At 38.0% G+C, this 26,821-nt stretch overlaps 1 protein-coding gene across 1 annotated transcript in view; it reads left to right on the forward strand.

Annotated features, from left to right (window-relative positions):
* The first annotated feature begins 553 nt into the window (after nucleotides 1–553).
* LOC121959152 (myosin-16) overlaps nucleotides 554–26,821 on the forward strand; it is a 41,212-nt gene continuing 14,944 nt past the window's right edge. The window contains 5 exon segments of the mRNA XM_042508349.1: nucleotides 554–587; nucleotides 2,210–2,293; nucleotides 7,033–7,178; nucleotides 11,210–11,300; nucleotides 22,500–22,556. Coding sequence (XP_042364283.1) covers nucleotides 2,279–2,293; nucleotides 7,033–7,178; nucleotides 11,210–11,300; nucleotides 22,500–22,556 — 309 coding nt within the window. The 5' untranslated portion in view covers nucleotides 554–587; nucleotides 2,210–2,278.

Below are 26,821 nucleotides of genomic sequence, written 5' to 3' on the forward strand. Positions count from 1 at the left end.
GTCCGTTCTGAAATGCATTAGAAAAGAATATGCGTACAGTTAACACCACAATGCATCTTTCCCACAGTCTGCCGGGTCCCGCACGCAGTCCAACGCTCTAACAGATTTCAAACTCTCACACGTGTCCACAATAGGATCCAGGGTTTCATATGCAAGTAAAGCTTTGATGTCCAGAAAAGAGAGGCCAGATCATGACGTCTGTTTCTGTCATGTAAGGAGATAATTGTTTTACGGTGCGCCCGCAGAGTCAGAACCTGCAGATGGAAACCACTTTATTCACAAGCCATCGTGGCCGCTTGCCAAAGAGGAAAACATTCATAACCACAGAGAGAAGGGTTTTAGCAGGAGGATTAGAGCAAAATCTGAAATATACCAAGAAACACTGCTGAGCTTTTTTCATGACTGGTTTGGTGATTCTGATTATGCACTGTCTAAGGAGTTACAGAAATTATACATGTTAAAGTGGATTCTCTCTCTTTTAGTCCACAGACGGTGAGGTGAGGAGGCTGTCGGAGGAGCTTTTTCAGAGGGTCAAGGCAGTGCAGAAGCTGCAGAAGGAGAAAGACCATCTGTTGGAGCTCAGCCAGGTAAAACACGAGTGAATGTTTTTGTGTGTTTTTTCACAAATGCAGTTTAACTTTTGTGAGTAAGTGATATACAAAGACTCAATTTGTGAAGTGAAGTATTCCTTTAACCCTTTGAAAGCTGAGCTAATTGGCTTGATTTCTTTCAAAATCATTCCTTCATTCATATTTGGTTTATCTACTCATGTCAGTGTATAATTTCCAAAACCATAACAAAAAAACGTGATATACTTTTTTTTCTTATGCCATAAAAACAAGGCAAAGAGCAACCAAAGAAGAAGTGACCAAAGTGCAAGAAAATTACCAGAAAATCTGTAAAATAAATGACCTGGCGAAAAAAAAAATTGAATATGTAACTATAATAATTACAAATATAGCTTTACCCTTTTTTTTCTTGTTATCACTAGAAGTGTTCTAGCTTTTAAGAAATAAGTTTCTTAATCTGTTAATTTCTTGCTATTTGTGAAAAATGTATTACCAAGTTGCTCATTGCCTTTTCCCCCCATATTTTGGAAAAAAAAATCATACCAATTTGTTCAGGAATCAAAGGTTTAAATACATATGAAAGGTATCTGAAAGTCATCCCATGACTAAAGTATGTAACTTTGAGTTATTCTTATAGGACTTGATGTTACATACTTACCCTCTATATCTATGACAACAGAAGAAACTAACTATTAAAACTATTAACTAAACTAATGCTAATGAACACCTTGATATGCTGCTGAAAACTCAGGGAACACATATTCAGTAGTAACCTGAGTGTAGAATTTGTTTTTTTTTCCAAAGTCTATCATAAACTTTGACAATCTACTACTGTGATATATACCACAGAGTCAGCTATAATTTAGATTTATGTCATGCTCAGTATAAACTATGTAATCCACACCAGTACTTACACAGTATGTCACGCTGTTTGACTTTATTTATGACTGTTTGTTAGTGTAATCTATATCCTCGTCCATTAATGGGAGTATAAAGAGATAGCTCATGTGCTGCCTGACTGAGAATGAAACATCACTTGAGGGAAATAGAAACATGTGGCCTGCGGGCCTGCCAAAAGTGGCACTCATGATAAATGTGCTCCCCATCAGACGCACAGCGCTGTTGACTTTGAAAAGTAGAGCAGATGCTCTGAAACCTATAGAAATCTTTACCCTCGACAACCTCATCGTGCTCTGTGGCAGAAAAAAACAAAGAGTTGACTAATGTCTCCCAGATGCTTTGACTGACAGTAGCAGTCTGCGTTATTGTGTAATCTGCGGGAGCATCGGCCCTCATTATCTTCCTGTTTGTCGGACACATGTTAGATTTTGGATTTAGTCTGAGATACAAAAAGATGAATCAGAATAAAAGTAGAATTAAAGCTGCGTCAGTGAGTTTAAGCAAAGGGTCACTGGTGTTCACATGCTCTTGTTCTGAGTTGATGGAAAAACAGAAAACCTCTGATCCGTCACATCAAACTGAGGATGACTTCTGACTATTTCTTTGCAACCAAACAACGCCTATCATTCCGAGCGCCAATGTGGCAGACAGATGGATGTGAGGCAATGTTACGGTGGATCAGTGATTAAGGGACACATGTGCAGCCCAGGCTCAAACATCTTGTTTCGCCCCAAAAGCAGGCCATCGAGGACCTGCAAAGCGAAGAGGAGAAGGTGAACCAGCTGACCAAAGAGAAAACCAAACTACAGATGCAAGCTGAAGATGTAAGTTCATCTTATGTATATTTACTGTTTTGCTCATAGCAGGGATACTCTATTTGCTTTTTTGGGGTGCACGTTTGTAAATTGATAGGAAGCCAGGGGCAAGCCAGTCTAAGGTTTTAGGACAGTTCTAGGATATTTAGGATGGGTCTTGGATTTTAGGATGTGTCAAAGATTTCATCTGAGGAGGTTTTAAACACACTGCTGTCTGAAAATAGTTCCGAAATTGAGGATGTTTTGAGTTATGATGACAAGTACAGTATAAAATACATTCACAATTTCTTTTAAAGCATCGCATTATTCATTGATATGGGTTAAACATTCATGAAAAATAAATCAACTCGCGTTTTTTTGTCGAAAAAAAAAGGACGTTAGAGCATTTATTGTCATATTTTCTATTAAGTGATTCCTGTGTTGAGATTCTTTATCCATTTAGAGTAGTCAGAAATAAAAAAATAACAATAAAGTATCCACATAAAAAAATGCTACTGATTTATGAGTGCATTAAGATAAGAAATCCACTACTGCAATTTTTTATGGGGGTTTGGAACATAATTGGATTCTCAGCAATTGGAGAATTTACACCCATTTTCAAACTTCAAAAATGTTCTTCCTATGGTCTAAGACAGTCCAAATATTTGTAAACAGCAAATAAAAAACTAGATTTAAAAAACTTTTAATTTGTGATATCATAATCGTAAAATCTGCAGCTGCCCGATAGACATAAAAAACGGTGAAAGATGTTGAAGATGACATTCAGTGTGGTTAAATGGACATAGATAACTGTTTATGAGGCTTATCCTGGTTATGACCACATTCGGAATGTGGCATTTATATGAGTGCAGAGAAATCGGGATATTCAAATTGCATACACACCCAAGTTTCTTTCAGAGTACTCTAATAAGCATATTCAGGTGTTCACTTTCTAAGCAGCAGCTCCAAACGTTATACCCTAAGAATTCACAAATTTAATTTAATATCTAATTTTAATTTATTATTTTCATATTAATTGAAATGTCATAGGCCATAAAAACATATTATAATGTAGTAATTCTTAATTTAGATGGTGATCCCCCCTACAATGTTCAGATTGAAATACCTTCAAACCAGCGTAATTTAAAATAAACTGACTAAAACTCAACAGACAAAACTGCATTGAAGGCAAAGGCAATAGCTGTGTTTGAAACGGTCCCCTCATTCACTCACTCACTATTCACTATGTAGTGTGTATTAAATAGTGCACTATATAGGGAATAACAAGATTTCGGATACTATGTTGGAATTTTTTTCCCCTGGAAATAAACGACCGCTTTGCATTGTGGTAGATGGGAGTTGAATATAGTGTACATTGTATGTACACCCAAATTTGCTGTGCATTGTGGGCATTTTATAGTGCACTATATAGTGGATGAAATTAACAGCAGAGAATTCGGACATCACTACAAAATGGCAAACATAGTGCCCTTATAATGCACTATATTCCATGGATCTGGCTCATCATCTAGCTATATCCATGCATGACAGGGACAGTTTCGGACACAGCTACTGTTGTAATCAGACCCTGTTTAGACCATTTAAAACAGGGGTCACATAAATTCAAATATTGCAATGTAAACTGCAAATAAAACAAAACAGGACAAGCATACTATTATTATAACTATAATAACTATAACAGCAATTTAAAATTATATATAAGAGAAACAGACAAAATACCCCCCCCCCCCCCCCCCCCATGATGTGGCAGATAGTTGGTACTATCCGATTGGTCACTTCCTGTATAAATGCTATATAAATGCTCGGCCTCGACGTTATACCTTTATCCCGTCTGATTAAGATGTCTTCCCAGCTGCGTCCCACACAGCACACTACTTGCCCAACAGCAAACAAAGGTAGCTACTAGCGTTAGCTGGTGAACATAATAAAGAATTTAGCAGCTTATTTTCACCTACATTTGTCATGTGACCCGAAACACGAGTTCTACTAAATGCTAATGTTGCTACATGTCTGCCATAAATGAGCAACTGTTTGCTAACATGGTCATAATGCTAACTTTAAGAAGATGATACTGCATTAAGGCTTTTTTGCTGTGGTTATAATACCTTTGAAATGTTTAGTATTTGACACTGTTACACATAAAGTAACAATAGCACAGGTAGCGTTATGAAGTTTGCAAACATTTAGCAATGCCACTTACATAGCAGTATTATTTTGCTAACGTTAGCTAACACTAGCCACTGCATGCTAAAGTGCGTCAGCGCGGATGCCATATTGGAGAGGTCAAGATCAGTTAATGTAGGTTTTATTGAAACAAAACTCCTTTTAAATACGTTTACAGGCCTTCTCTTATAAATGAAACGTTGAACTCAAACAGTTAAACACAATTTCGCGGTACAGCTACAGTCTTACTTGGTCTGTGCATAGAAATGTAAACTCATTGGCCACTGATCAGAGCTAGCCGATGCACTTGCGTGGGCGCCATATTGGGGAGGTCGAAATCCGCTAGTAAACATATATGTGTATTGAGAGATGTAGATTTGACTACAAAATCGACTGTACCTTGCATCATTTTGAACCAATTTCCCGAAATTTGTTTTGTCATAAATATTGGAAAGTGAACATAATTGTGCTTACTTGTTGGAATAAATGTAGTGACTGGAGGCAAACTTATTAGCTATATGACAAAACTAATCCTCTAAAAACCCACAACACTGGGGCATGCAGGCTCCGACTCATGAATAAGCAACGTCCAGTGATGGAGTGTAACAAAGTACATTTAAGTACAGTAATTTAATACAACGTTGAGGTACTAGCACTTGAGTATTTGTATTTTCCACTACTTTAAAATGAAAGCAATTTCATTTAATTCAACTTAGTACTTCCACTACATTTCAGGAACATCACTCATGTAATAATCCACACACATTATTTATCATGTACATCAGAGGTCTAATGTGCAGCATCAGCAGCAGATGGTCTTTTTCAGTCAGGCCACCTGTGTTTGGATCTGTCAGTAATTCAGAATAAAGTAATTTTGATACTGCTGCTGTACACATGTGGCATGAAGGCATTTACTAGAGAAGTGTTACTTTACAACTAAATACCGTCCTTTATGTCACTCATTAAAACTGTTGTTACACAAATACGGAGCAATGAAACTCATTTATAAAGATTAACTGGCTGGAGGAAAGGCCCTAGGTGATCAGTTTCTCTTCAAATATCCTGCAACTTCATTTCATTCAACTTCATACTTTCACTACAATGCATTTCAGGAAACTTACACTTTTTTTTTTTTTTTTTTTTTTTACTTTTTTGATAAGTTTTACTCTGCTTTATTGGTACCATCACAACTGTTAAGAGTGTGGCCTTATTATAGAGATGGTTGAGATTTTTCTACCCTTCTGGTGCAATTTTCTCAACAGCAGGGAAAATTGATTTGCTACAGTTGAAATGTAGTGGAAGTATGAATTTGAATAAAATGGAGTTTAATGGAATTTAAAGTAGCAGAAAATGTAAAAACTCAAGTAAAATGCCAGTATCTCAAAATTGTATTTAAGTACTGTTTTTTAATAAAAGTACTTTGTGACACTCCATCACTGGATGTTGCTTATTCATAAAGTCAGAGCCTGCATTTCCCGGTGTTGTGGCTTTTCAGAAGATTACTGTTTGCATTAGCACTGATAAGATCGCCTCCAGTATCTGAAATGAATTCAAACAAGTAACCTCTATAATGTTCACTTTCCAAAACAAAATACACCGCAAAGTTTTTATTTTGGCTTAGGGGAAGGGCCATACAACTTGAAATGGCTGTTGTATTAATTTTACCGCTTAATTTTAAATATTTTTTAATGTTTGAAAATGATCAAACTTACTCAACTTATCAAAGCCAGTTACTGTGGAAATGGAAATTATTGTTGGATTTTTAAATTTCTGTTGGTCGTTGTGGGATAATCGTTTCCCTCAGAAAATGAAATAACCAAATCTAAGCTTAAAATAATGATGTTTCGTCAGAATCACTTTATTCTTAATTTCAAAATTTTGCCAAAAAAAACAAAAGCAGTTTGCTCTAAGTAAGCAGCATGAACAACAAAAATGAAAAACCAAGGCTTCTTTTTTCAAACCCAGAATTTTGTTTTTACCTTTAAACTTTCAAACGTCAGAGGGTAAGTTTTTAAAATCTAACATAACTATGGTGGAAGGAGGGCCATAAATTTTCCCAAAGATGCTCAACCTTAAAAGTTTACTAATAATTAAGAACTGCATTTAATTTTCTCATATCAGAGATAGACTGTACTTACTGGACCTTCTGATTTTTAATTAAAGATTACCATAAGAAACATTTTTTATCCTTTGCTTCCAACAGAAGCACACATGCTGCACACATTAAATATTGTAGTAATATGAAGGTCACGAACCAACTATTTGACAATAATATGAGAAATGGAAACTTAAAAGTTACTTGACATAATTGTTACCCTGTTAGCCAAAAGGCCTTGGCTAATCTGGTCAGACATTGAATACATGTAATTTTATGTTTAAAAATAGTTAAATGTAATAAATTGTCAGTATAAAAAATATTGATTATTGGCACGAAATATGTAGCTATTGGCAATTTAAGTGGATAAACTTCACTATGCTACAGTTTAACTTTTACTTCCATCTAAACCTTTTGCAGCTGTATTGCATTATGATCATTGTATATTTATTTATATTATGTCATATTCTGTTACATTGTTGGTGTTTAGTTGGAGTACCAGCTGGAGCAGGAGCGGCGTCAGCGCGGAGAGCTGGAGAAGAGCCGGAGGAAGCTGGAGGGTGACACCAGATCCAGACAGGACAGTTTTGGAGAGATGGAGAAGAACAGGAACGGGCTGGAGGAACTCATCAAAAGGTCAGAGATGCGCACACTATTGTCATAGATTTGACAGTATGTGATAAAAAATCTATGTGTCATTGCATAACAAAATCATCAGTGGTTCCCAGGGGTAAAGTAAATAAGCTGATCCCCTGACTTTTTATCTAGTGGAACCAGCAGGTCAAAATGTGCTCATATTCAGTGAAATATCTCAGTAACTACTTCATAAATTGGCAAAGCTATGAACAGACATTGATGGTTCCCAGGCAACACATGGTTATGATTTTTGTTGATCTTCTGAGTTTTTTCATCTGCCACCATGAGGTTGGCATTTTTTTTTGTTTTTGTGAAGGATCTCAACAATTATTTAACCCTTTGAAACCTGAGTAAACTGGTTTGATTTCTTTAAAAAATACGGGAAGAGGGCGATGAGCAACTCAATTGAAATGAAATGGCTCAAAATAAGCAAAAAGTTACTAAAAATTCTTTTAAAAAGAAGTAGAAATACAGAAAATGACCTTGAGAAAGTGCTATAAATATATATATTTTTTTTTCTGTAACATAATTGTAGATATATAATTAGGTGTATGATTAAGAAAATTATTTAAATTATTTTTTCTTAGTTTTTCTAAGAAAGATCTCATAATCCTCCAGCTTAGACAGGTGATGAGTGGTGTTAAAAATAACCGAACGGTATATACAGTATATTCCAATGAACAGTCACTCCTAATGAACAGTCCAACTCGGAAAATAGAACATTTATTTGTGGAGGCTCCTGTTTTAATTGTGGCACGCTGCTACAAATAAATGAATGTATTGGAAACTCTCAGAGCAACAGAGCATAATCGAGAGAGCCAAGCACAGTGAAAGTAAAACCTATCTGTTTATTTATTGATTAAGAAACAGAATGCTCTTAACACCTGAATACCGTTGAGAACCTGACCCCGCCTGACGGAATATTGTAAAATTCCGGCCCAGGCAGCCCGACCCAAAGCCAAGGGGTCGGCATAATTGAGTTCAGACAAATAATCAAAGCTCTAACTCTTAGTCATCTCTTCTCTTTGATGTTTCATATTAAATGATAACAGATTGGTTTTATAAAAATAGTCATGATGTGAACCACTGAGCCACATCACAGTATGTTTTTTTTTTTTTGAAGTTCTTATAACTCGACAGATTTTTCTATAACTTGTAATCAGTCATGAAGTGGTAAAAAAAAGTAGGCAAAACCATACCCTCCAGTCAGTGATCAAAAGGGAAAAACACTAGCATAAACACAGCAATTTTCAGGTATACATTTATGCCAACTATGATATTTGCTCTAAAGCTACCTCATAAACATTTATATCAGCCTACAAACAAAGACAAAAACATAGTAAAATGATTTTCATGAGATTTACTCAACTAGAACTCATACATGTGCCAACAGGTCTTATCCGTAGCTGTCTATGGATGTTCCATTGAAAGAGAGCTGCTGTGATCGTATCTGTTATCCTCAGGAAACAGACAAACTGATGGACTTCAAAAAACTGACATCCTGATATGTTGCTCGTGTCCTGGGGGAGAAAGGGTGGACTGTGAGGCTATAATATGGAATATACCTGCTCTACAGTCCAGTTATCCCCACTTTGAGGTGTAACAGCCCTCCCAACCTCACCCCAGGCATTCAATATAATATCCCAACATGTTGCTATTTGCCTTAACTGTACTTCACCTTGCAGCAACAATCACCTGAAGACAAGAACCAAGGCACGCACATATTGAGCATGGATCACTTAACAATACTATTTCCAATATGAAGTAAAAACTTGTTCCCCTCGGCATCAGTATTTGCATGGCACTCTGTCTCTTTGAGCATCAATAAAGTGAGTGACTCACCTTGTTGCTAAGGTGCTGTGTTTTCAAAACAGAATATGAAATCTGTCACTCAGTTTGACTCAGCTGCACACTGGAAGATTTATTTGCGTTATGTTTTGATCAGAAAGCACGTTGCCAAGGCTTGTAACAGTAAATGAAAAAAATAACGCATGCAATGAATATATAAATACATGTGACATACCGCACATGGAAAGAAACAGCTGGTTGCTGATGACAATCTCACACCCCTCAGAGAGAAGTGGAAATTGTGTGAGCTACTATATATACAATTAAAATAGAGAGGAAAAACTGTGTGTACATGAAAGCATTGTGCATGCCTTTTTTCTCACAAATGTGATTGCATTTTTTATGCATCCAACTCTAAGTTGAAACATTTTTCTTACTTTGCACCATAGATCAATATCACAGACACTGAAAAGCATTGTATTTCATGTCTTCATCTGATAATAGTATGTTAATTCCACTACAGAAGAAACTTGATGATCACTAAAATTAGGTGGGGGGAAAAAGTGGATATATCAATATTTGTAGAGGTTATATGTTGGCACACGGGATATCGGCAAAACATCCAATATCATGCATCCCTAAAACAGTTAATGTAGGAATGTAATTGAAATATAATTGCACTGATTTTGTACAGAATAGCGTCACGGAAATTGACATGACTTCAACACATGATGGGGTGGTGGGCACAAAATGTGTTAAAATTCTAAGCCGGCAACATGAAATCAATGGGAATTCAAAGTCAAACACGGTAATGTGGTTAACATTGTGAAACGGTCTCAGTTTGATAAGCTCTAGGGAATGAAAAACACTTGTTTAAGTTTGGAAAACAAAAAGATACTTGGTTAAGTTTATGGACAAAAATAGTGATTTTGGCTAAAATAACTACGTACGGGATATATGTGACACAAACTTGCTTACTTTGCATTATTACATAAAGCACACATTCTTTTCATTTAAGTCTAACATGTCTATGTGTATTTGTCTGTTCCATTTATGATTGTTATAACAACTTGTTTGTTTGTTTGTTTATGTTGCCATGTAAAAACCCTGTGGAACCTGGATTGACATCACTTTTCTTGTGCTGCGTTCAGATGGCTTTCACAAGTCTTTAAAACTTTGAAGCCTGATCAGAGTGGTTGGATTTCTCTCCAAAACATTAGGAAGACAGTAATTAGCAACTTGGCAAGAAATGTCTCACAATTTGAAAGAAATTAGTAATTTGGAAAATGATTTCTTAAAAAACTATGGAAAAGATGTTTATTTATAATTAATATAATTACAAATCTAATATTCTTCTTAATTTTTAAGAACCTCTTTTAGGTCATTTTAAATTTTTTTAAAAAGAAATTTCAATTTTTTGTTAGTTTTTGCTAATTTTTTAAGTGTTTTCCTTTAAAACTGATTTCTTGCAAATTTTTGGGTAATTTCTACTAACTAAGTTGTTCATTGCCATCTTTCCATGCTTTAAAAAAAATCAAGCCAATTTGCCCAGGTTCCAAAGGTTTAAGGAGAATTACCATCAGTATTTAAGCAGATTGTAAATTTGAGAGGGGAGGCTTTTCCTCCAATCCCCTTTGGATTTCTTAACCTCTCCTGCACAATTCTTGCTACATTTGTTATTATCTACTTCTGTTTAATAACATCTTCAAATTCAAACATTTCTAAATAAAGTATTTTGCGAGTTATATTAATCTGTAAAGTCATGTAAGTATGATGACATTTGGTTTCACAGGGGACAGGAACAGCAATCTCCTGGTTAAAGGTCCACCTGCCCCTGTGCAGACTTTCTCTGTGACAAATCATTGACTTTGCTTTGGCATTGTGTACATTTTGCCAGCACATAATTTTAAAACATTTTGTGCTCACCACTACTAATGTGTGTTTAACCCTTCGAGTCCATTTCACATATTTCTGTGACACCAAATTGTTGCTCATGATACATCCATTTGACATGTCGTACGTAAAATCTGGACTAAAAATCAAAGCTTACGCCGAATGTATCTGCTATCTATTTTCCAGTTCAAATCCGTCTTAAGTTTGTTTTCAGTTCAAATTAGTTTGTTGTTAATTTGAATTAAATTTTGGGCTGTTTTTAATTTTCTTCCAGATCCAGTTTTGGGCTGACAGTATTGTTTTTTTTTCTCAGCGGTTAAATGAATGTTCTGTTATGTTTCTCTCTGAAGGAAGGACCTGGAGATCAGCAATACCAGCTCCAAGCTTGAAGCAGAAGAGGCCCTCAACATTGGACTACAGAGAAAGAGCAGGGAGCTGCAGGTCAGATTCTTTTGTCTGTGTACACATACAGTTTAGTACAGTAAACATAGTATATATCTGGTGTGTCGAGTTTTTGCCTGCACCAAACATTTCAATGTTTTTGTATTAATGCAAATAAGACCCAAAGAGCACCAAAGCCAGCAATATGTTTGCCTGTTTCTCACCCTATGTGCACAACCAAAAGCTGATTCATACTAAGATTTACATTTTCAAAGAGATATGAAATATGGCTGCTTGGTCACTGGTTGTTGGCACATAAGGCACCCTTTAGCGTCTGTATGAGAGGCAGCAGGTGTATCAAGAGCAAGAAAGTCTGCATAGTGGATTTATCAAACAAACACAGGACTTTTACACAGGACACCACTGTTTGTTAACTTGCTTACTTAGTAAAGTTACATAATAAACATACCAAATTTGACCTAAACCAAAATGATTCTTCTAAACCCAAGTTTGGGGAACAGTTGCCTAAACTTGAAGTAGTTTGGGTGAAAAAACATAGATTTTCTGGAAACATGGCAGTTTATTTTAAAAAGACACTTTGCATGTAACTAGCAGAAATTGACATGCTGTCCCTGGGCGTCCAAAACTGACGCTAGATGTTTACGTTTAGGGGCACATTTTGAAGTGCAGGGCTGTGTACAGAGCTGCTGTTTTCTTGTCAAGTTAGGAATGAAAACGTGTTGAATATACAGTATATATTTGTTGGGGACTATTTTCAGCGGTGGATTAATCCATATTTGGTGCTCTGATAAGGTACAAGGTAGATTTTTTTAAAACTACATTTAAAAAATGAAAGTAATTTTTTTCCCCAAATCGTGCTACATCTTGATAAATATTTTGAGCAAAAGGATAATGAATGTGGAATTGTGTCAAAATAAACTACAGTTTTTGAGTTTATGGTAATGGAGAAACATGTCACCCAGTGCAACAGTTCTGTTCATTGATGTATTTTTAATAGTTTTTAAGCAACATAGGAGCTCTGTGGTGCAGAGGAAGAAGATATATCAGGCTATGGATACACAGACTCATTTTAAGTTAAAAATGTAGAAACAAAATCCTTTGCCTTTGTGGTTGATAGTTATCTGCTGGTGCTGGTATGTGCCTTCCATCTGCAGTCTCTAATTTGAGAGACGTGAACATTTTCAAAGAGCTGTGCAATTACGTGCATCACATTCATATATGGGTGCCGTGATGAAATCTTGCTCGACCTGCAGCTGGCTTTCAAGATTAATCAGTCCAAATCATCAGGAGCACAGGAGCACTTGTACTTTGTTCAAAGGATATGGGTGAAAAACACAAAAGTAACACACAGTGACATTTTAAGAGTTTTTAACAGTTTTTTTCCCCTTAAAACACTAAAACAAAGGAATAACTAATCATAAATTATAGTGTTTGGCTGTAATGACACTCAAGCTTAATTTCCTTGAAAGGCATGCAGGGAGCTCAGCTGCAGCTTATAGAGGAGTAGTGAGATGCATTCTTGCATTTCAACAGAGCTGCTGGGCTCTTTTCCGTGATTGGAGCCATCACTTCACAGCTCCATGCCTGTCAGGATACGGTTAAAACATACCTTCTACACCCAAACTGATAAGCATCTCCTGCTTCCCTCTGACGATGTTACTTGGAGTAGTTGGGGGTAGCATCATTCAGCAACCATTCTTTTTGCTTTTCATTTGTTAATACTCTAAACATATTTAGTTTAGTTTAGTTCTCTGTATTTTATATTTAAGTTTATACCTCAAAGAATGTGTTGATGTCAGCAATATATGTAAATTAAAAACTTGGAACAGTGTTTTTCAGCAACCATGAGTTTAATGATTGAGAGGGCAGCTGCCTGTTAAAATGGAGCACAGCAGAGGCCTGCATTCCCATATTAATTACCCAGTCAGCCCAGTACATTTCTGCAAACCATGGACACAAAGTCAATAGTAGTTACGTCATGTGTGAGCCTCGTGAGTCAGTGTTAAAACACCGCAGCAATATGACAAACCTACGTAAGTGTTTGAGCCGACACGATGCAGATGTTTTGCAACCTTTTTGCTAAAGCTGTGGATCACACACAAATGCAGGTTGACAAATCCTGCATAAAGATGTATTACTTTTGTTAAGCTCGGCTCAGGCAAAAATTTGTACTTTTCTGTACTTTTAATTTATTTTAGTTTTTTAGTTTTAATTTTTATTTAATAAAGAATTATGTAATGGTAAAATACGTTTTGGTGTGAGTTTGTTCTAAATCAATACAGATAATGCACGCTTTATTGAACACATATCAGAAGGTATTTAATGAATTATCTAGGTATTTATGACATCAACACACATAACTGAATCGATATCGAAGCAACTGGATCAATATCGAATCGAATCAAAATCGAATCAAATCAAAATGTGACCCAAAGAATCGAAATTGAATTGAATTGTGAGGTTCTTGACAATACCCAGCCCTAATTCTATATATACTATAATGTATCGCATCAGCATTTTTATAGTTCTGTAGTTACGATTATTGATTATTTCCAACGGCAATTGTACCAGCAAAACTGGTTATTTTTAGCAAGTTATCAGCATTTCCAGCTGCGGTCTGCCACCTAAACAGGTTGCTTTTTAGCAAGACATCAGTGGCATTTCCAGCAGCAATTGTGCCTCCAAAACAAGTTGTTTTTTAGCATCAGTTGCATAACCTGCAGAGATTATTCCACCAAAATGGGTTGTTTTTTACCAAGACATCAGCTGCATTTCCAGCAGTGGTTTTGCTTCCAAAACAAGTTGTGTTTTAGAAAAACATCAGCTGCATGACTGATTGTTTTTGTGTGAGATGTAAGCTGCATTACCACTGGCGATCGTACCACCAAACTGGTTGTTTTTCAGCAAGACATCAGCTGGATGTCTAGTAGCAATTGTTTTAGGCCAAAACATGATCTTTTTCTTGCCATATTCAAATGGTTTTTGTGTCTAAACATAGACACAGCAAACTTAAATGTTGTTTAAAGGTAAACTTTTAATAAATATGCTTACATACAAATGTTGTACATCTATGGTTGACAGAAACATACGCTGCCAACATTTAGTGTGGCAATTGGGTTAACTCAAAAGTGTCCTTGATTAGGCCCTGCCTGACATCATCAGGGTTATTTTTTCAAACATAAGAAAGCTCCTCCAGAGCCACAGAGGACATTGTACAACTGTTTGCACTGGCAGCTCATGAGGAATGAATTGAACTTTTTGCAGAAAATTGATGGAGTTCCCCGCCAGCCTTTGCAGTGGTCACACAGATTATAAACAAGTCCTTTTTGGTGTGTGCAGTGGAAAATCACAGCAATGACGACCTACCACCAAAGATGTTGCCATTTAAAATGCTATCTTCAGAATTGCACTTTTGAGAGGCCTTGTAGAACACAATCACAGCATAATTAAGATTAGGGCGGCATTATTTGTTTGATTATACTGTTCCCAGAGCATTATTTACTCTATTGTTTAGTCTGTGTCTGTACGGAGCCCTGAAAATACAGTAAAGTTTACACTGGGGCTTTTCCTGTGAATCTTACTGTGTCATCCAGATAGAATCAAGCCAGTCGGAGAGCTTTTATCTGTGTCACTGGGGCATGTTGCAGATTATGTGTTTTGTCTGTCTCTCGGATGGAGCAAATGAGATGAGAGGCTGCTGTGAGCAAGACACATCGGGAGTCAGTGATTTCAAAGTTCAGGTGGTGGTACTTTGCTCTCCTGATGCCTCTGGGAGCCTGATGTTTCCTCCAGAGGGTTGGAAGAGGAAGAATAAAGAGTGCCTTTGTACACGATTGGAGGGGTGAAAGGCGATCCGTGTGTCTTTGAGGGTAGGCATGTTTTCACATTTACTGTCGCTTTCGCAGTCTCCTTCTTATCTCACAATAAGGCCATTATATGCATTACTCTGTGCGTGCATGTTGTGGACTTTTGTGCAGGTGGACGGGCAGCCCAGCTGACTGCACGGCCCATGTCCTTTGTCGCCCACTCATGTCTGGTTGTGACGTACAGTAAAAGGTCACAACCTGAGGGATATGTCGACGTACTTGTGGGGAATCAAAGAGATAGCTTTGTCTATCTTCAGTGATGCAGCTGCCTCTCCCTCTCCAGTGTGCGGTAATTTATAGCAGTTGGCTTGATGGGGGTCTTGAGGCCTTCAGTTCTGATTTCTTACAACAGCCCCGTGCTGTTTGTGGTTTTATTACATGGTCGTAAAGCAGTTCTACTCCGCCACAGTGCAGTGCAAATTCAACAGCAGCATCCCCTTTACCTTGGATGGTCTACGGCATCAGCAGCAATAGCTTTTATAGGAGCTATTTCTTTGATAGAAAGTTGTCAGTATGTTTATTTTTTAGTAATTTGAAGAGAGAGATCTGGAATACTTTACTCAGTCTGCTTCCCCCTTAACCTGGTCCCTGATATGCGGATGGATGGATGGATGGATTTTTAAAGATGCAGTAGTATTTTTTCTTCTTCACAGGTGGAGGTTAACACAACAATCTTCTGTTAGCACAAAAACCCAACACTGACATAAACTGCAGCCCAAAAAAGTAGCTCCAAAACTTATATTTGTAAGCAAGATAAAATATTATTCAGTGAACAACACATTTTTCATAGTATACACTTTCCACTTAAGTGTGATGTGGAAACGCTGTGCGAGCATACGGAAAATCTATTTGCCAATTTTCTGCATAACAACAGTGCACACCAGGACCGGTGGGAATTGTCCACTTTGGGATTTCCATTGTCATTGTCATGCGATCCTAAATTTGATACTGTCGCTAGCTGTTATGGCTAGCCCCATTTGGTAACCAACATACAACGTTCAGCAAGTGTAGTGCTGCTACATTTATTTGTCATGTCCCAGCTGCTGGCTAATTTCAATCAATATATTGTCCTTTGTTACGTTACTGAGTTAGTCGCTGCAGCGTTTGTCATACAATATTGGGTGCTGAGAAACCAAATTGATAAGAAATTCCCACCTCTTGGCACCAAGTTAGCTATGACCTGGAGGTAAGACATCATTTGGAACATAAGTTTTCATTGGCCAAACATATTTTTTTGCAGGCAGAAATCCGCTGAAATCGAGGTCCATCAGAATATTTTTCCCCTGCACGAATGTTCAATGAACCTATTCTTTTTATTAATTTCTTGATTTTTTTTTCCAGACGAAAATCCGTACTTGGCGTGAAACAACATTTAAGCACCACCCTACAATAACAATGTGTTGTAGACCTAAGGATTTTTTTTTTTTATCGATTAATCGATCGATTATTTTTTCGATTAATCGATTAATCTATCGATTATTCATTATTTTTTAATATAATATATTTTTATTTATCTTATTAATTATTTTAGATATCTTTTTTTTATTATTACTCAATAAATATAACAATGAATTCACTGAAAATAACATTTTAAAACTTGTCATACACTACAGGGCATTATTCCCCAACAAAATAGCCCAGTCTGTGCCTAATCTGTGTTTTACAGTCTGATATAAAGTCTCTCCAAAATAAAATTAAGAGCTTGTTCCACTCAAGTAAAAGGAATGCAGTGCAATCTACAACAGTCCAACAAAACATCTTACAGTAAAATTAGTGAAATTTAAATAACATTATAACTTTTCTCTAACAGAAATAATTATAACTAGTACATTTTTTCTGCATCAAAATAGTCCAGCCTTAACTGGGCCTTAAGGCATACTGCTGCCTGCTGATATGAGTGCTGTATTTTCATATTTATAAGCACATATTCCACTCATTTATGAAGTTATACACGCTCCTGCACAAAATGCATTGTATCGGCAACTGATGACATTCTGTCCTCAGAGACACAGTCAGATAGCTTTGGTTTGAAAGGGAAGCAAGGAAATTGAGGTAAAACAAACACCCTTTTATTTCCTCATCTCTGTGACAGAGAGACCCCAGCCCTAAAGTCAATATTTAGACTGCATTTAGTAATTTAAAACAGTAGTTCAACATTTTGAACTATTGCACTTATTATTTGATCTCCGAGAGTGAGATAAGAAGATAGAAATCCCAGATAAGGTAGTCTCAATCTTCTCATCTGACAACATGCCTATAGAGAAGGAATTTCAGGTGCATTTTTCAGTTGTCTGTCTCACACACATTTCACAGAACAGAACACAGACTAAATTGCACATCTCTGCTTTGTCCAACTGTGTAAAAATGAAGACAAAACAATGTCTTCCACAGTATTAGAGTATTACCAGAGTATTTGTGGTGGTAGCTGGCAGCAACTGTGTGTGTGTGTGTGTGTGTGTGTGTGTGTGTGTGTGTGTGTGTGTGCTCCTTTGTGCCATTCTGTGTCCCCTCTCTAAATTCTGAAGTTTTGTGGGTCCATGAATGCAGCATGGGAAGAGTTGTGTTTTTCCTCAGCAGCAGTTTGTCACTTATCACTAGCTGTCAATAATCATGTCACACTCTCTGTTTTATTGCATTAAATAACTAATTAAAGCCAAACTTACCAGAAAACCAAACAGCAGGATCAGAACTACCATAACTGACAGAAGCTATTGTTGAGAAAAAATTATTTGACATGTACTTTTAGTTTTTAGTTTGGCTGATGTCCCATATGCTAAAAGGAAGGGGGCGGTGCTAATGACCTTTACTACAGCCAGCTACCAGGGGATGATCCAGATGTTTTGGCTTCAGGTGGGGGGAGCTGTCATGTTGTCCATCTTTATAAACAGGCATTGGTTAGAACATATACCAGCTGGTCTGGAGTTTGAGTTACTCTTTCGTGAGGGGAGATAATCACAACATTTACAGATACACTCCCTAGTTTTGTTTCAGTGCTCAACACGGTCCCCAAATGACCAAATTTCCTCCCAGCTCTCTGTTGCTGTTTCAAAACTCATCTGTTCAATTCGCTGTAGTGACCTGGGAGGAAACTTTGGGGGTTTTGAACCGGCATCGGGATCTGAAACAAATCTGGGAGTGTATTGTAACGATGAATTTCCTGCTGTTGGTGTGAAATTGCCTGATTTTTGACAACTTCCTAATATGGTCAACCTCAAAAAGGGCCCAGATCGTGCTGCAGAGTCATGTGTACCTCATTCAAATGTCTTCATCTCTCTTGTACAATCTACACCTGGGCTGAGCAGGTGCCACGCCGTTTCTAATCCCGCTGATCTGACCTGCGTCATCACCCCCAGCACAAGGCTCAGACCAGGTCAACAGGGCCTGTCATCGCCCGGCCAATCAAACAGCCATGACTTTTACTGCTGGAAGCTGTACTCTGCCATCTGAAGACATTTAAAAGAACAAAAGCAGCAGATTTCAGCCCAGTCGCTGCGACCTGAATTATGTGAGCATGTGCGGTCAGTATGGTGGACTGACATTAGCAGGGGGTCTGATATGCTGCGTCTGCTCCAGAGGCAGGACCCGCAATTGTTTGGCTCTTGTTTTCCCCCTCCGACCGACACGGGGGGGATCTCACAGGATATAACTGCCCACGCCGCTGAGTAGACACAAGTGAGGAGACATCAGCTATGAGGCCACATCTGATTGCAATTTATGGACAATTATTATGGTTTCAGAGTGCAGCGGGGGGAAAAAAAAGAACGCTTTAAGCACATACAATTATGGAGATCAAACCCTGCAACCATTCTCAGCAATAATAGGCTAATTTTGTTATTTCCCCCACATAACTCCAAGAGTGCTCCTAAGTAGAGAAGCTAGTGTTGAATCATTTAAAATAGAATAAATCTCATTTAGTAAAGTGCACAAAATCAATGTATAAACTCTCCCCGCCACAGATAAGTAGTCCAAATTGCGTTTATCCATGCAGTCTGGCTCAAACATCTTTACACTGTTAGTGCACTATGTTTTCTACAATTGTATTAGAGCCACAATATTTATTTTGAGGCTGGTTTGAGGCTGTGGAAAGAAGGAATTTAACAAGAAACAGATATGTGAGTGGGGAACTGTTAGAGACAGAAAGGGCTGTGCATGCACAAGGGGGTGTGGACAGTAGAATGCCAGAGGGGATCGACAGTGAAATTGTGTGTGCGTGTGTGTTTGAGTGTGTGTGTGTGTGTGTGTGTGGGACAGACAGTCAGTCAGTCAGTTGGGCTGCTGCTGCCTCACCATGGCTGTTCTCTCTGCAGAGGTCCTACGCTGGCATGTGAGTTTTTATTTTTTATCTTGTCTTTCTGTTTGTGCTTAACTTTTAAAAATATTGTGTAAAAAAACATGAAGTTATGTGTTATTTTTAGTATCAGGCTGTTTCACATCTGACCCCACTCTTGGGAAGTTTTGGAGAAATTTAGCCAAACTTGCATTAATCATGAATTAAAGATGGTACAACTTAAAATAGTTCCCTGTCCATGTGTGTTAATTTGGCCTTAAAAATGTGATCTAGTTCTGTTTTGGGAGCTTTTGAAAACTTGCAACCGGTTATCGGCTTGCACCACATCAGTGAGGGTCGGTGCTGTTGCTTGTGAATGGCCCTGGGCTACATGCCATGTCAGACACACTTCCTGACACTGAGACATAGATAGGAGCTGGAGATAGCACAGAACATGACACAACTTGGAAGGATGCAGCCATGTTGAGAAACTAGTATTACATTTTTATTAGCAGTACAAAATGCAGCTTTGGCACGAGATTAGTGGAACATCAATGTGCTTTGAGTGATTTATTAAAAATAGATAATTCTCATTGTTTTGACTACTTGAACAGAATTTGATAGAATAACACAAGTTGCATTTAGGCACATTTAAAGTGAACACAAATGTAAACACAAATGATTATGCGGATATTGCTACCAGTGTGGGAGGAAGTATTTTCATCCATAACCGAAAAGTAATGGTTAGAGGACCCAGTGCAAGAAATAGTAATATATTTTATTATTATTATTACTAATGCATTAATGTGTAAGCAGCATTTTATTGTTGTAGTTAGTCGAGATGGAGCTCATTTTAACAGCTTTGTATTCTGTTGGATAGCTTATAAAAATGCATAATTTTTAAAAATGTATATTTTTTTATGTTTAAACCCTACTTTGTAAAGTAACCACTTCAGGTACACACTTAAGTCAAATGACTTGGACTCAAGTCAGATACAAGTCACAAAGTAGACTTAAGATGAAAAACATCAAAAGACTTTAAACTTGACTTGATTATAAACTGATGATAAATTTTGTCTGTTAAACCCTTATTTGTAAAGTAACTAGTAGAGGTGTAGACTCAAGTCACATGACTTGGACTTGAGTCAAACACAAGACACAAATTCAATGACTTTAGACTAACCGTGACTAAATAAAAAAAATGCTTTCAACTCAACTTGATTAAAATCTAGTAATACGTTTTGTACGTAAAACCCTTATTTGTAAAGTAACTAGAGGAAGTGTGTACTCAAGTCACATGACTTGGACTTGAGTCAGACACAAGTCATACATTTGATGACTTTAGACTCAACTTGACAGAATCAATACTTTGAACTCGATTTGGACTTTAACACTAGTGACTTGTGATTTCACTTGGACCTGAGCCTTTTTGTTTTGAAAATATTTGATAATTTGCCCCCAGCCCCAAAATTTAAAAAATTTTTTTATGAACCCCCCCCCCTCCAGTTTCAGACAGGACACAAACAACTATCTCCTGGGTGAAAGTCCAGCTTTGTGACCCATTCACCTCCCCTCCCTCCTCCCATAGACTTTCTCACTCTATGTTCTACGTCAGTTTCTCTCAGGGTCAAATACTGCCACCAACGAGTTTACACAGGAATTAGTTGAAAGCCCAGTTCTTCTCATGAAGACGCAAAAGGCTGCTTTCAGATTCCGTATTATATGAAAAGAGACATGACAAAGCGACATTTCTGACGACTTGGGAATGAAAACAGCTGTTCAAACATAAGAGTCAATGCTTTCCAATGAACAAACCTTTTGTTACGTGTTACTAAATTTCACATTTCTAAAATAAAGTTATTTAACCTTTTAATGTTAAATATACATAAACCATTGATTTGGTTTTTGTTATTTTTAATTTAAGCAGGATACACTATGGCCTCACTGAGATTTAAAATCTGTATAACAGAAGCAGTCATAATAACTGTAACCTAAAGGGCAGGGATACCCAACTTGCTTTGTTTGGGGGCCACTTTTGCAAAATAACAGGAGGCCAGGGGCCGCTTACAGCCGCCCCATACACATTTCTAGGATTTAGGATGTTTCTAGGATTAAAGGAAATTTCTAGAGATTTTGGATGTTTCTGGTATTTTAGGATGTTTGTAGGATTTAAGGACATTTCTAGGATTTAAGAGTGCTTCTAGGATTTTAGGGCATTTCTAAGATTCTTGGACATTTCAAGAATGTTAGGACTTTTCTAGGATTTTAGGACTTTCCTAGGATTTTAGGACTTTCCTAGGATTTTTGGATATTTCAAGGATTTTAGGACATTAGGGGCTTAATGAGGACCTCTGTCAGGGGTACAGGGGATTCAACACTGACACTTTTTTTATAGCCAAGCTCTATTTTGGCAAATTATGTACACTAAAAGTAAAAAACAACAATTCCCAGTGTGAATTACTTTATTTTTATTGTGAATTTAAAAATGGTTGGGAGGTCGCCCAGTACCCTCCCAGGTGCCAGATTTAGCCCACAGGCCGTAGGTTGAGTATCACTGATATTGAATATAAAATGTACAAAAAAATGGAGTATATATTACATACATGGCAATCATTTTTGACAACTTCACTGTGTGTTCAGTCCTTGATGCTGCTCTAGAAAAGCATCCCTGACTTCTAGCCAGGACTGTAAAACCAAGTGAAAGCAAAAACATAACACAAATTCCTCGAGTGTCATGAAAATGGCAGCGATGCGTTTTCGTCTCTCTGACCGGACATAGCAGACCCAGCCCTGGGTCAGAATACAGATAATGATGGTGGCTCTGGACATTCTTGCTCTAAATTGCTACCTGAGGAAAAAGCCAGAGGCATGCCAAATCCCCAGAGAAAGCAGAGGGTATGAAACGGCCTCGCAACCACACAAGTGCTGCCCTGAAATAGCAAACAATCTGCGGAGGTGACGCCCCATTTGTTTTCTGTCACAATGATATAGGCACTGTGAAACCAGAGGATAACGGCTCAGCTTCACATATGCTGCTCATATTTCATATTATAGCAGACTGTTATTCTTTTTGCCGTTTCACTGAAATCCATTTTCTCTCTTTAGGCACGCATCGAGGAGCTGGAGGAGGAGCTGGAAGCGGAGCGGGCCATGAGAGCCAAGGTACGGTAACACAACTGTGAGGCAGTGTACAACATCTCCCCTCTCCCTGAATCAAACAAAGAGCAGATGAGCCTTAAATCCGTCTGTCAGGCTGCAGGGCGGATAAGAGGAAGAGGTTGTTTCTGGTGCAAAGAGCTGCTTGTAGATTGGAGGCAACATTGAAAAAGAGAAAAAAGATGAATCTGTTGGCAGCCGGTGGGGTACGTGTGTCAGTGCTCGCCTCTGGTCAGCCCAAATTATCTGCACCTGTGATAATAAACTCGGGGGGGAAGGACCTGGTGTTTCTAGTTAACATACAGGGCAACCCCAGAGGCGTAGAGGGACCCCAACATCCTCCTTGTTTCTTATTTTTCCCAATCTTTATACTACACACACACACACCAGTGTACCCTCTGTTTCTCGTAATCTCCTCACCTTACTCATAAGAGCAAATCGGAAGATCGGCTTTGTTTTTTTTCTTTCCAAGACATCTTTGAAATGTAAAAATGTTTCAGAACAGCGTGCCTGGTTCATATAAAGCTAATCCTCCAAGGTGGGCGCCTTAAGTGCTTGTTGTTTCAAACAGGACACTCTTAAAACGTGTGTGTATTTAAGCCACAGAACCTGGTCGCCCCTCTTAAGTCCTGCCTGGAGTTTCCACGTTACAGTAGGTAAAGGAAGAAATGCAAAGGAACATATTTCACCCCGAGTGTTGAATAGAGTGACAGCGGGCCTGAGGGCGTGTTTTGCACACTTTTCCCCACTCTGGGTGGCATTCCTAATGGTGTTGGCTGCCCCTACACCGCCACACAACCCCACCAGTCTCCAAAACCACAAGCGGGGAAAGAGGCAGGCAGAGACACGCAGGTCTTTATCTGTTCTGCAGCCTGCGTCTTCAAGGGAGCTCAAATACAACATACCTCTGCAGCAGACAGGCTCGCTATTGTTAGCCTGCTCCTCAGGTCGCACAGGGGAGATATCATCAGGAGATAGCGGCTGACAGACAGTACTATTTTCCATCCGATCTTCTCCCAACTGGAATGCCAGCCGCTCTTTAACACACACATGTACAGTGGAGTGATCTCACTCAGTCAGAAACACACGCACAATCACACACACAACTCAAATATGCAATTAATATCTTTGAATTTGATTCTTATCCTTCCCTCTGAAACACCATCAATCTTTTCAAACCTGGATAGACATCGCTTTTCTTGTGCTGCATCCAGACACATTTTACAAATACTTAAACCATTGACCCTGAGTTAATTGGTCTGAATCCTTCTGAAAAAATAAGGGGAAGAAAAGACAATTAGCAACTTGCTAAGATATGTCTAGCAAATTACACAAAACAATAGACAATTTAGACAACTATTTTAGAAAAGCTGTGGGAAAATATCAAGAAAAAAGTAATTATAATAGATATATTATAATTATATTGATGTTATATACTTTTTTAAGCACTTTTGGCAATTCCTTATTTTTTGTTGAATTTTTGGGAATTTTATCGTACATACCGTCATATCGTACATTTACAGATTTTTGGAAGAATTATTTTTAAGTTACTTATTACCATCTACCTCAACTTGATAGAAAACTTGGATATTAACAGTTTTTCAATATGTGCAAATATCCCAGCACCAACCTTTTCATAAAGGTGAAGGTAGGAAAGACGGAGTCAAACAAATCTGCTACTGTTAGGAAACTGAAAAAAATACTATTTTGATGCAAAGACGCAAAACGACAAGCAGCTCCAGCTGTTCTGCTTTATACTTTGACATGATAACGACATGCAAATAAATGGGAGTGTTAGTAAAATATTTATTTTCATTTGACATGTAAAAAACTTAGAGGGAATATTGTTGTTTTTTTCTGGAATAAGGGCAAAAAACACACTATTTGGTGCATGTAAACATATTCAGTGACACCATCTGACCGTCCACCTCATAATCATGTGGCAGTCCTTTTGTACCTTGAGACAATAGGCTGATGTATTTCAGTAGAAACAAGATATTTCCGACATCAAACTCTTATCAAACTGTTCACAACAAGGTCTGTGGGTTATCTTGAGTATCTGGGTTAGGATTTCTGGAAAGAGATATTGCTGAATTTTCAAATGTTTTTTTTTTTTGGCACTACAAGCTGAGTGCCAACTATTCCAATTATATTGGAGAGAAGGCAGACATGTTTACGGCCAATATCACCCAACACTCTGCAATTTACCAAAACAATCCAGATTGATAAATAGCAGTAGAGATAAAAGGAAAAATATGTATTTTTGAATGTGGGGTGAAATGTCCCTTTAATTGAGCTACTTCCATGTAGTTGTGGTAAGAGAAGAAACTCCATTGCACTAGAGGCAGAGGACATGGATGGATACTAGAGAGCACATATGCAAACATACATCGGCATGTGTGCACAGAGTGAACCGACATTCGCGTACTCCTTCACACTCTTGTGCAAAGCGAGATGAATCTCCTTCCTCCTGCAGAGCCTTCAGGGAGCACTGACCTCCTATTAGCATGTGAGAGGGAGTGAGTGGTGTTGGGTGGTGCTGATCCGGAGGAGCTGTTGACTCAGTCAGTGGTGCGGAGGAGAGTGATGAGTGAGCCGAGTGCTCCGCGTTAACCCTCGACACAGAGCCAGGTTGTAGACACAGAGGGTGGGGTTGAGAGGAGAGGGTGAGCTGGTGGACCCACAGGTTTTTCGGAGACTGAGCTGGGGGTGTGGGAGGGGTAAGAGGAGGCCCCCAGTCAGTATCATCTGTTTTCCCTTGTTCTGCCTGAGGTGTGTTGACGGCTGTGGCTCATTGCCGCTATCAGGGAGGCCACAGACTCCAGCTTTTACAGACCAGTCTCAACATCTACGGCTGTCTTTAAACCAGCTGTAAAGGATCGGTGTAAAAACAACAAGTGCTTTTAACTACAGAGCGCTGGCTGTTTGTGCGTGTAATGGCCTAGCATTATAAACTCTCTCCATGTGTGCTGTACCGTGCTTGAGCGTGAGAAGGGTCTCTATGAGGACTTTGCTGAGGAGTTTATCATTCATACATATCTGAAGCTTTGTGCATTTTATTTGTTTTGCATGTCTGTGAAGCAAATGTAGCTTTTCATGTAAGGTATCAAGTTTTATTATACTTTGCATTATACTAGGGCTAAATTCTATTATACTACGTTGTGTGGATTTTTTTGTGTGATCCAGAGGTATACTGACGATGCTGTGTTATATGATGGCGCAGGGGTTCTCAAACTTAATAATCACAAGTCTGAATCTGATCTGCTCATTTTGAATGGACACCTGTTAGCAGACCCTTGGACTCTGACAAACGTCATATGCTCGCTGGCTGCCAACGTTGCCGTGAAAAATGATGCCAAACAGAAAAACAATTACATTTAAGGCTTACCTCAGGCCAGGATCGCTGTAACAATCTCCAGATAAACAATATTCTACAATATTAACATTTTATTGATAAGCATAAATGTTGTTTTTTTAAAAGTAGGAAACATATACTGTCTGGACTTTGACGTCTGTTATAAAGTACTATGTTTTTGTACTGTACTTTTGAGATCACAATTTTGATTGCATTGTTATATTTGAGTCACTTAAAATTTTAGTGTTATACAGACAAATACTTTATCATAAAATAAAGCACATACATATCATGCTCTTACCTCCTGCTTTTTAGTTAAAGCTGCAAAATCAGTATCTTTATGTGCCAGCGACAGTCTTGGCCAGAGGCATTATGTTCACGGGTTGTCAGTCTGTCTGTCCCTCTATTCTATTATTCTAACCTGATATCAGTAGAATACATGATCATAGCTCAAAACGCAAGGTCACTGTGACTCTGCGTCCATCTCATTCTCGTGAACACAATATCGAAAGAAGTCCTTGAGGGAATTCCCCCAAATTCCCGCAAAAGTCCACTTGGACTCAACAATGACCTGATTAAAATGTGGTGGTTGGAGGTCAAAGGTCAAGGTCACTGTGACTTCATAAACATTTTTTTTGGTCAAAACTCAAGAATTCTTTGACCAATTTCTCAAAAGACAAAATGGAGAAGTGATATCAACATTGTCCAATTGGTCAAAGGTCAGCTTTACTGTGACATCATAATGCTTTGCAAAAACAGTTTTTGGCCATAAGTAAAAGAAGAATCCAATGCAGAAGTGCCCAAAACTGCATTGAATGGCCGCTTGAGGCTCCAAAGCAGAGTAAATCCTCATAGACCTACTTTGTTAAAATGCCCAACTTCACAAAAATAAAAATGTTTACAACTTGGTACAAAA

The sequence above is a fragment of the Plectropomus leopardus genome, chromosome 19, assembly GCF_008729295.1.
Source record: "Plectropomus leopardus isolate mb chromosome 19, YSFRI_Pleo_2.0, whole genome shotgun sequence".
Lineage (NCBI taxonomy): Eukaryota > Metazoa > Chordata > Actinopteri > Perciformes > Serranidae > Plectropomus > Plectropomus leopardus.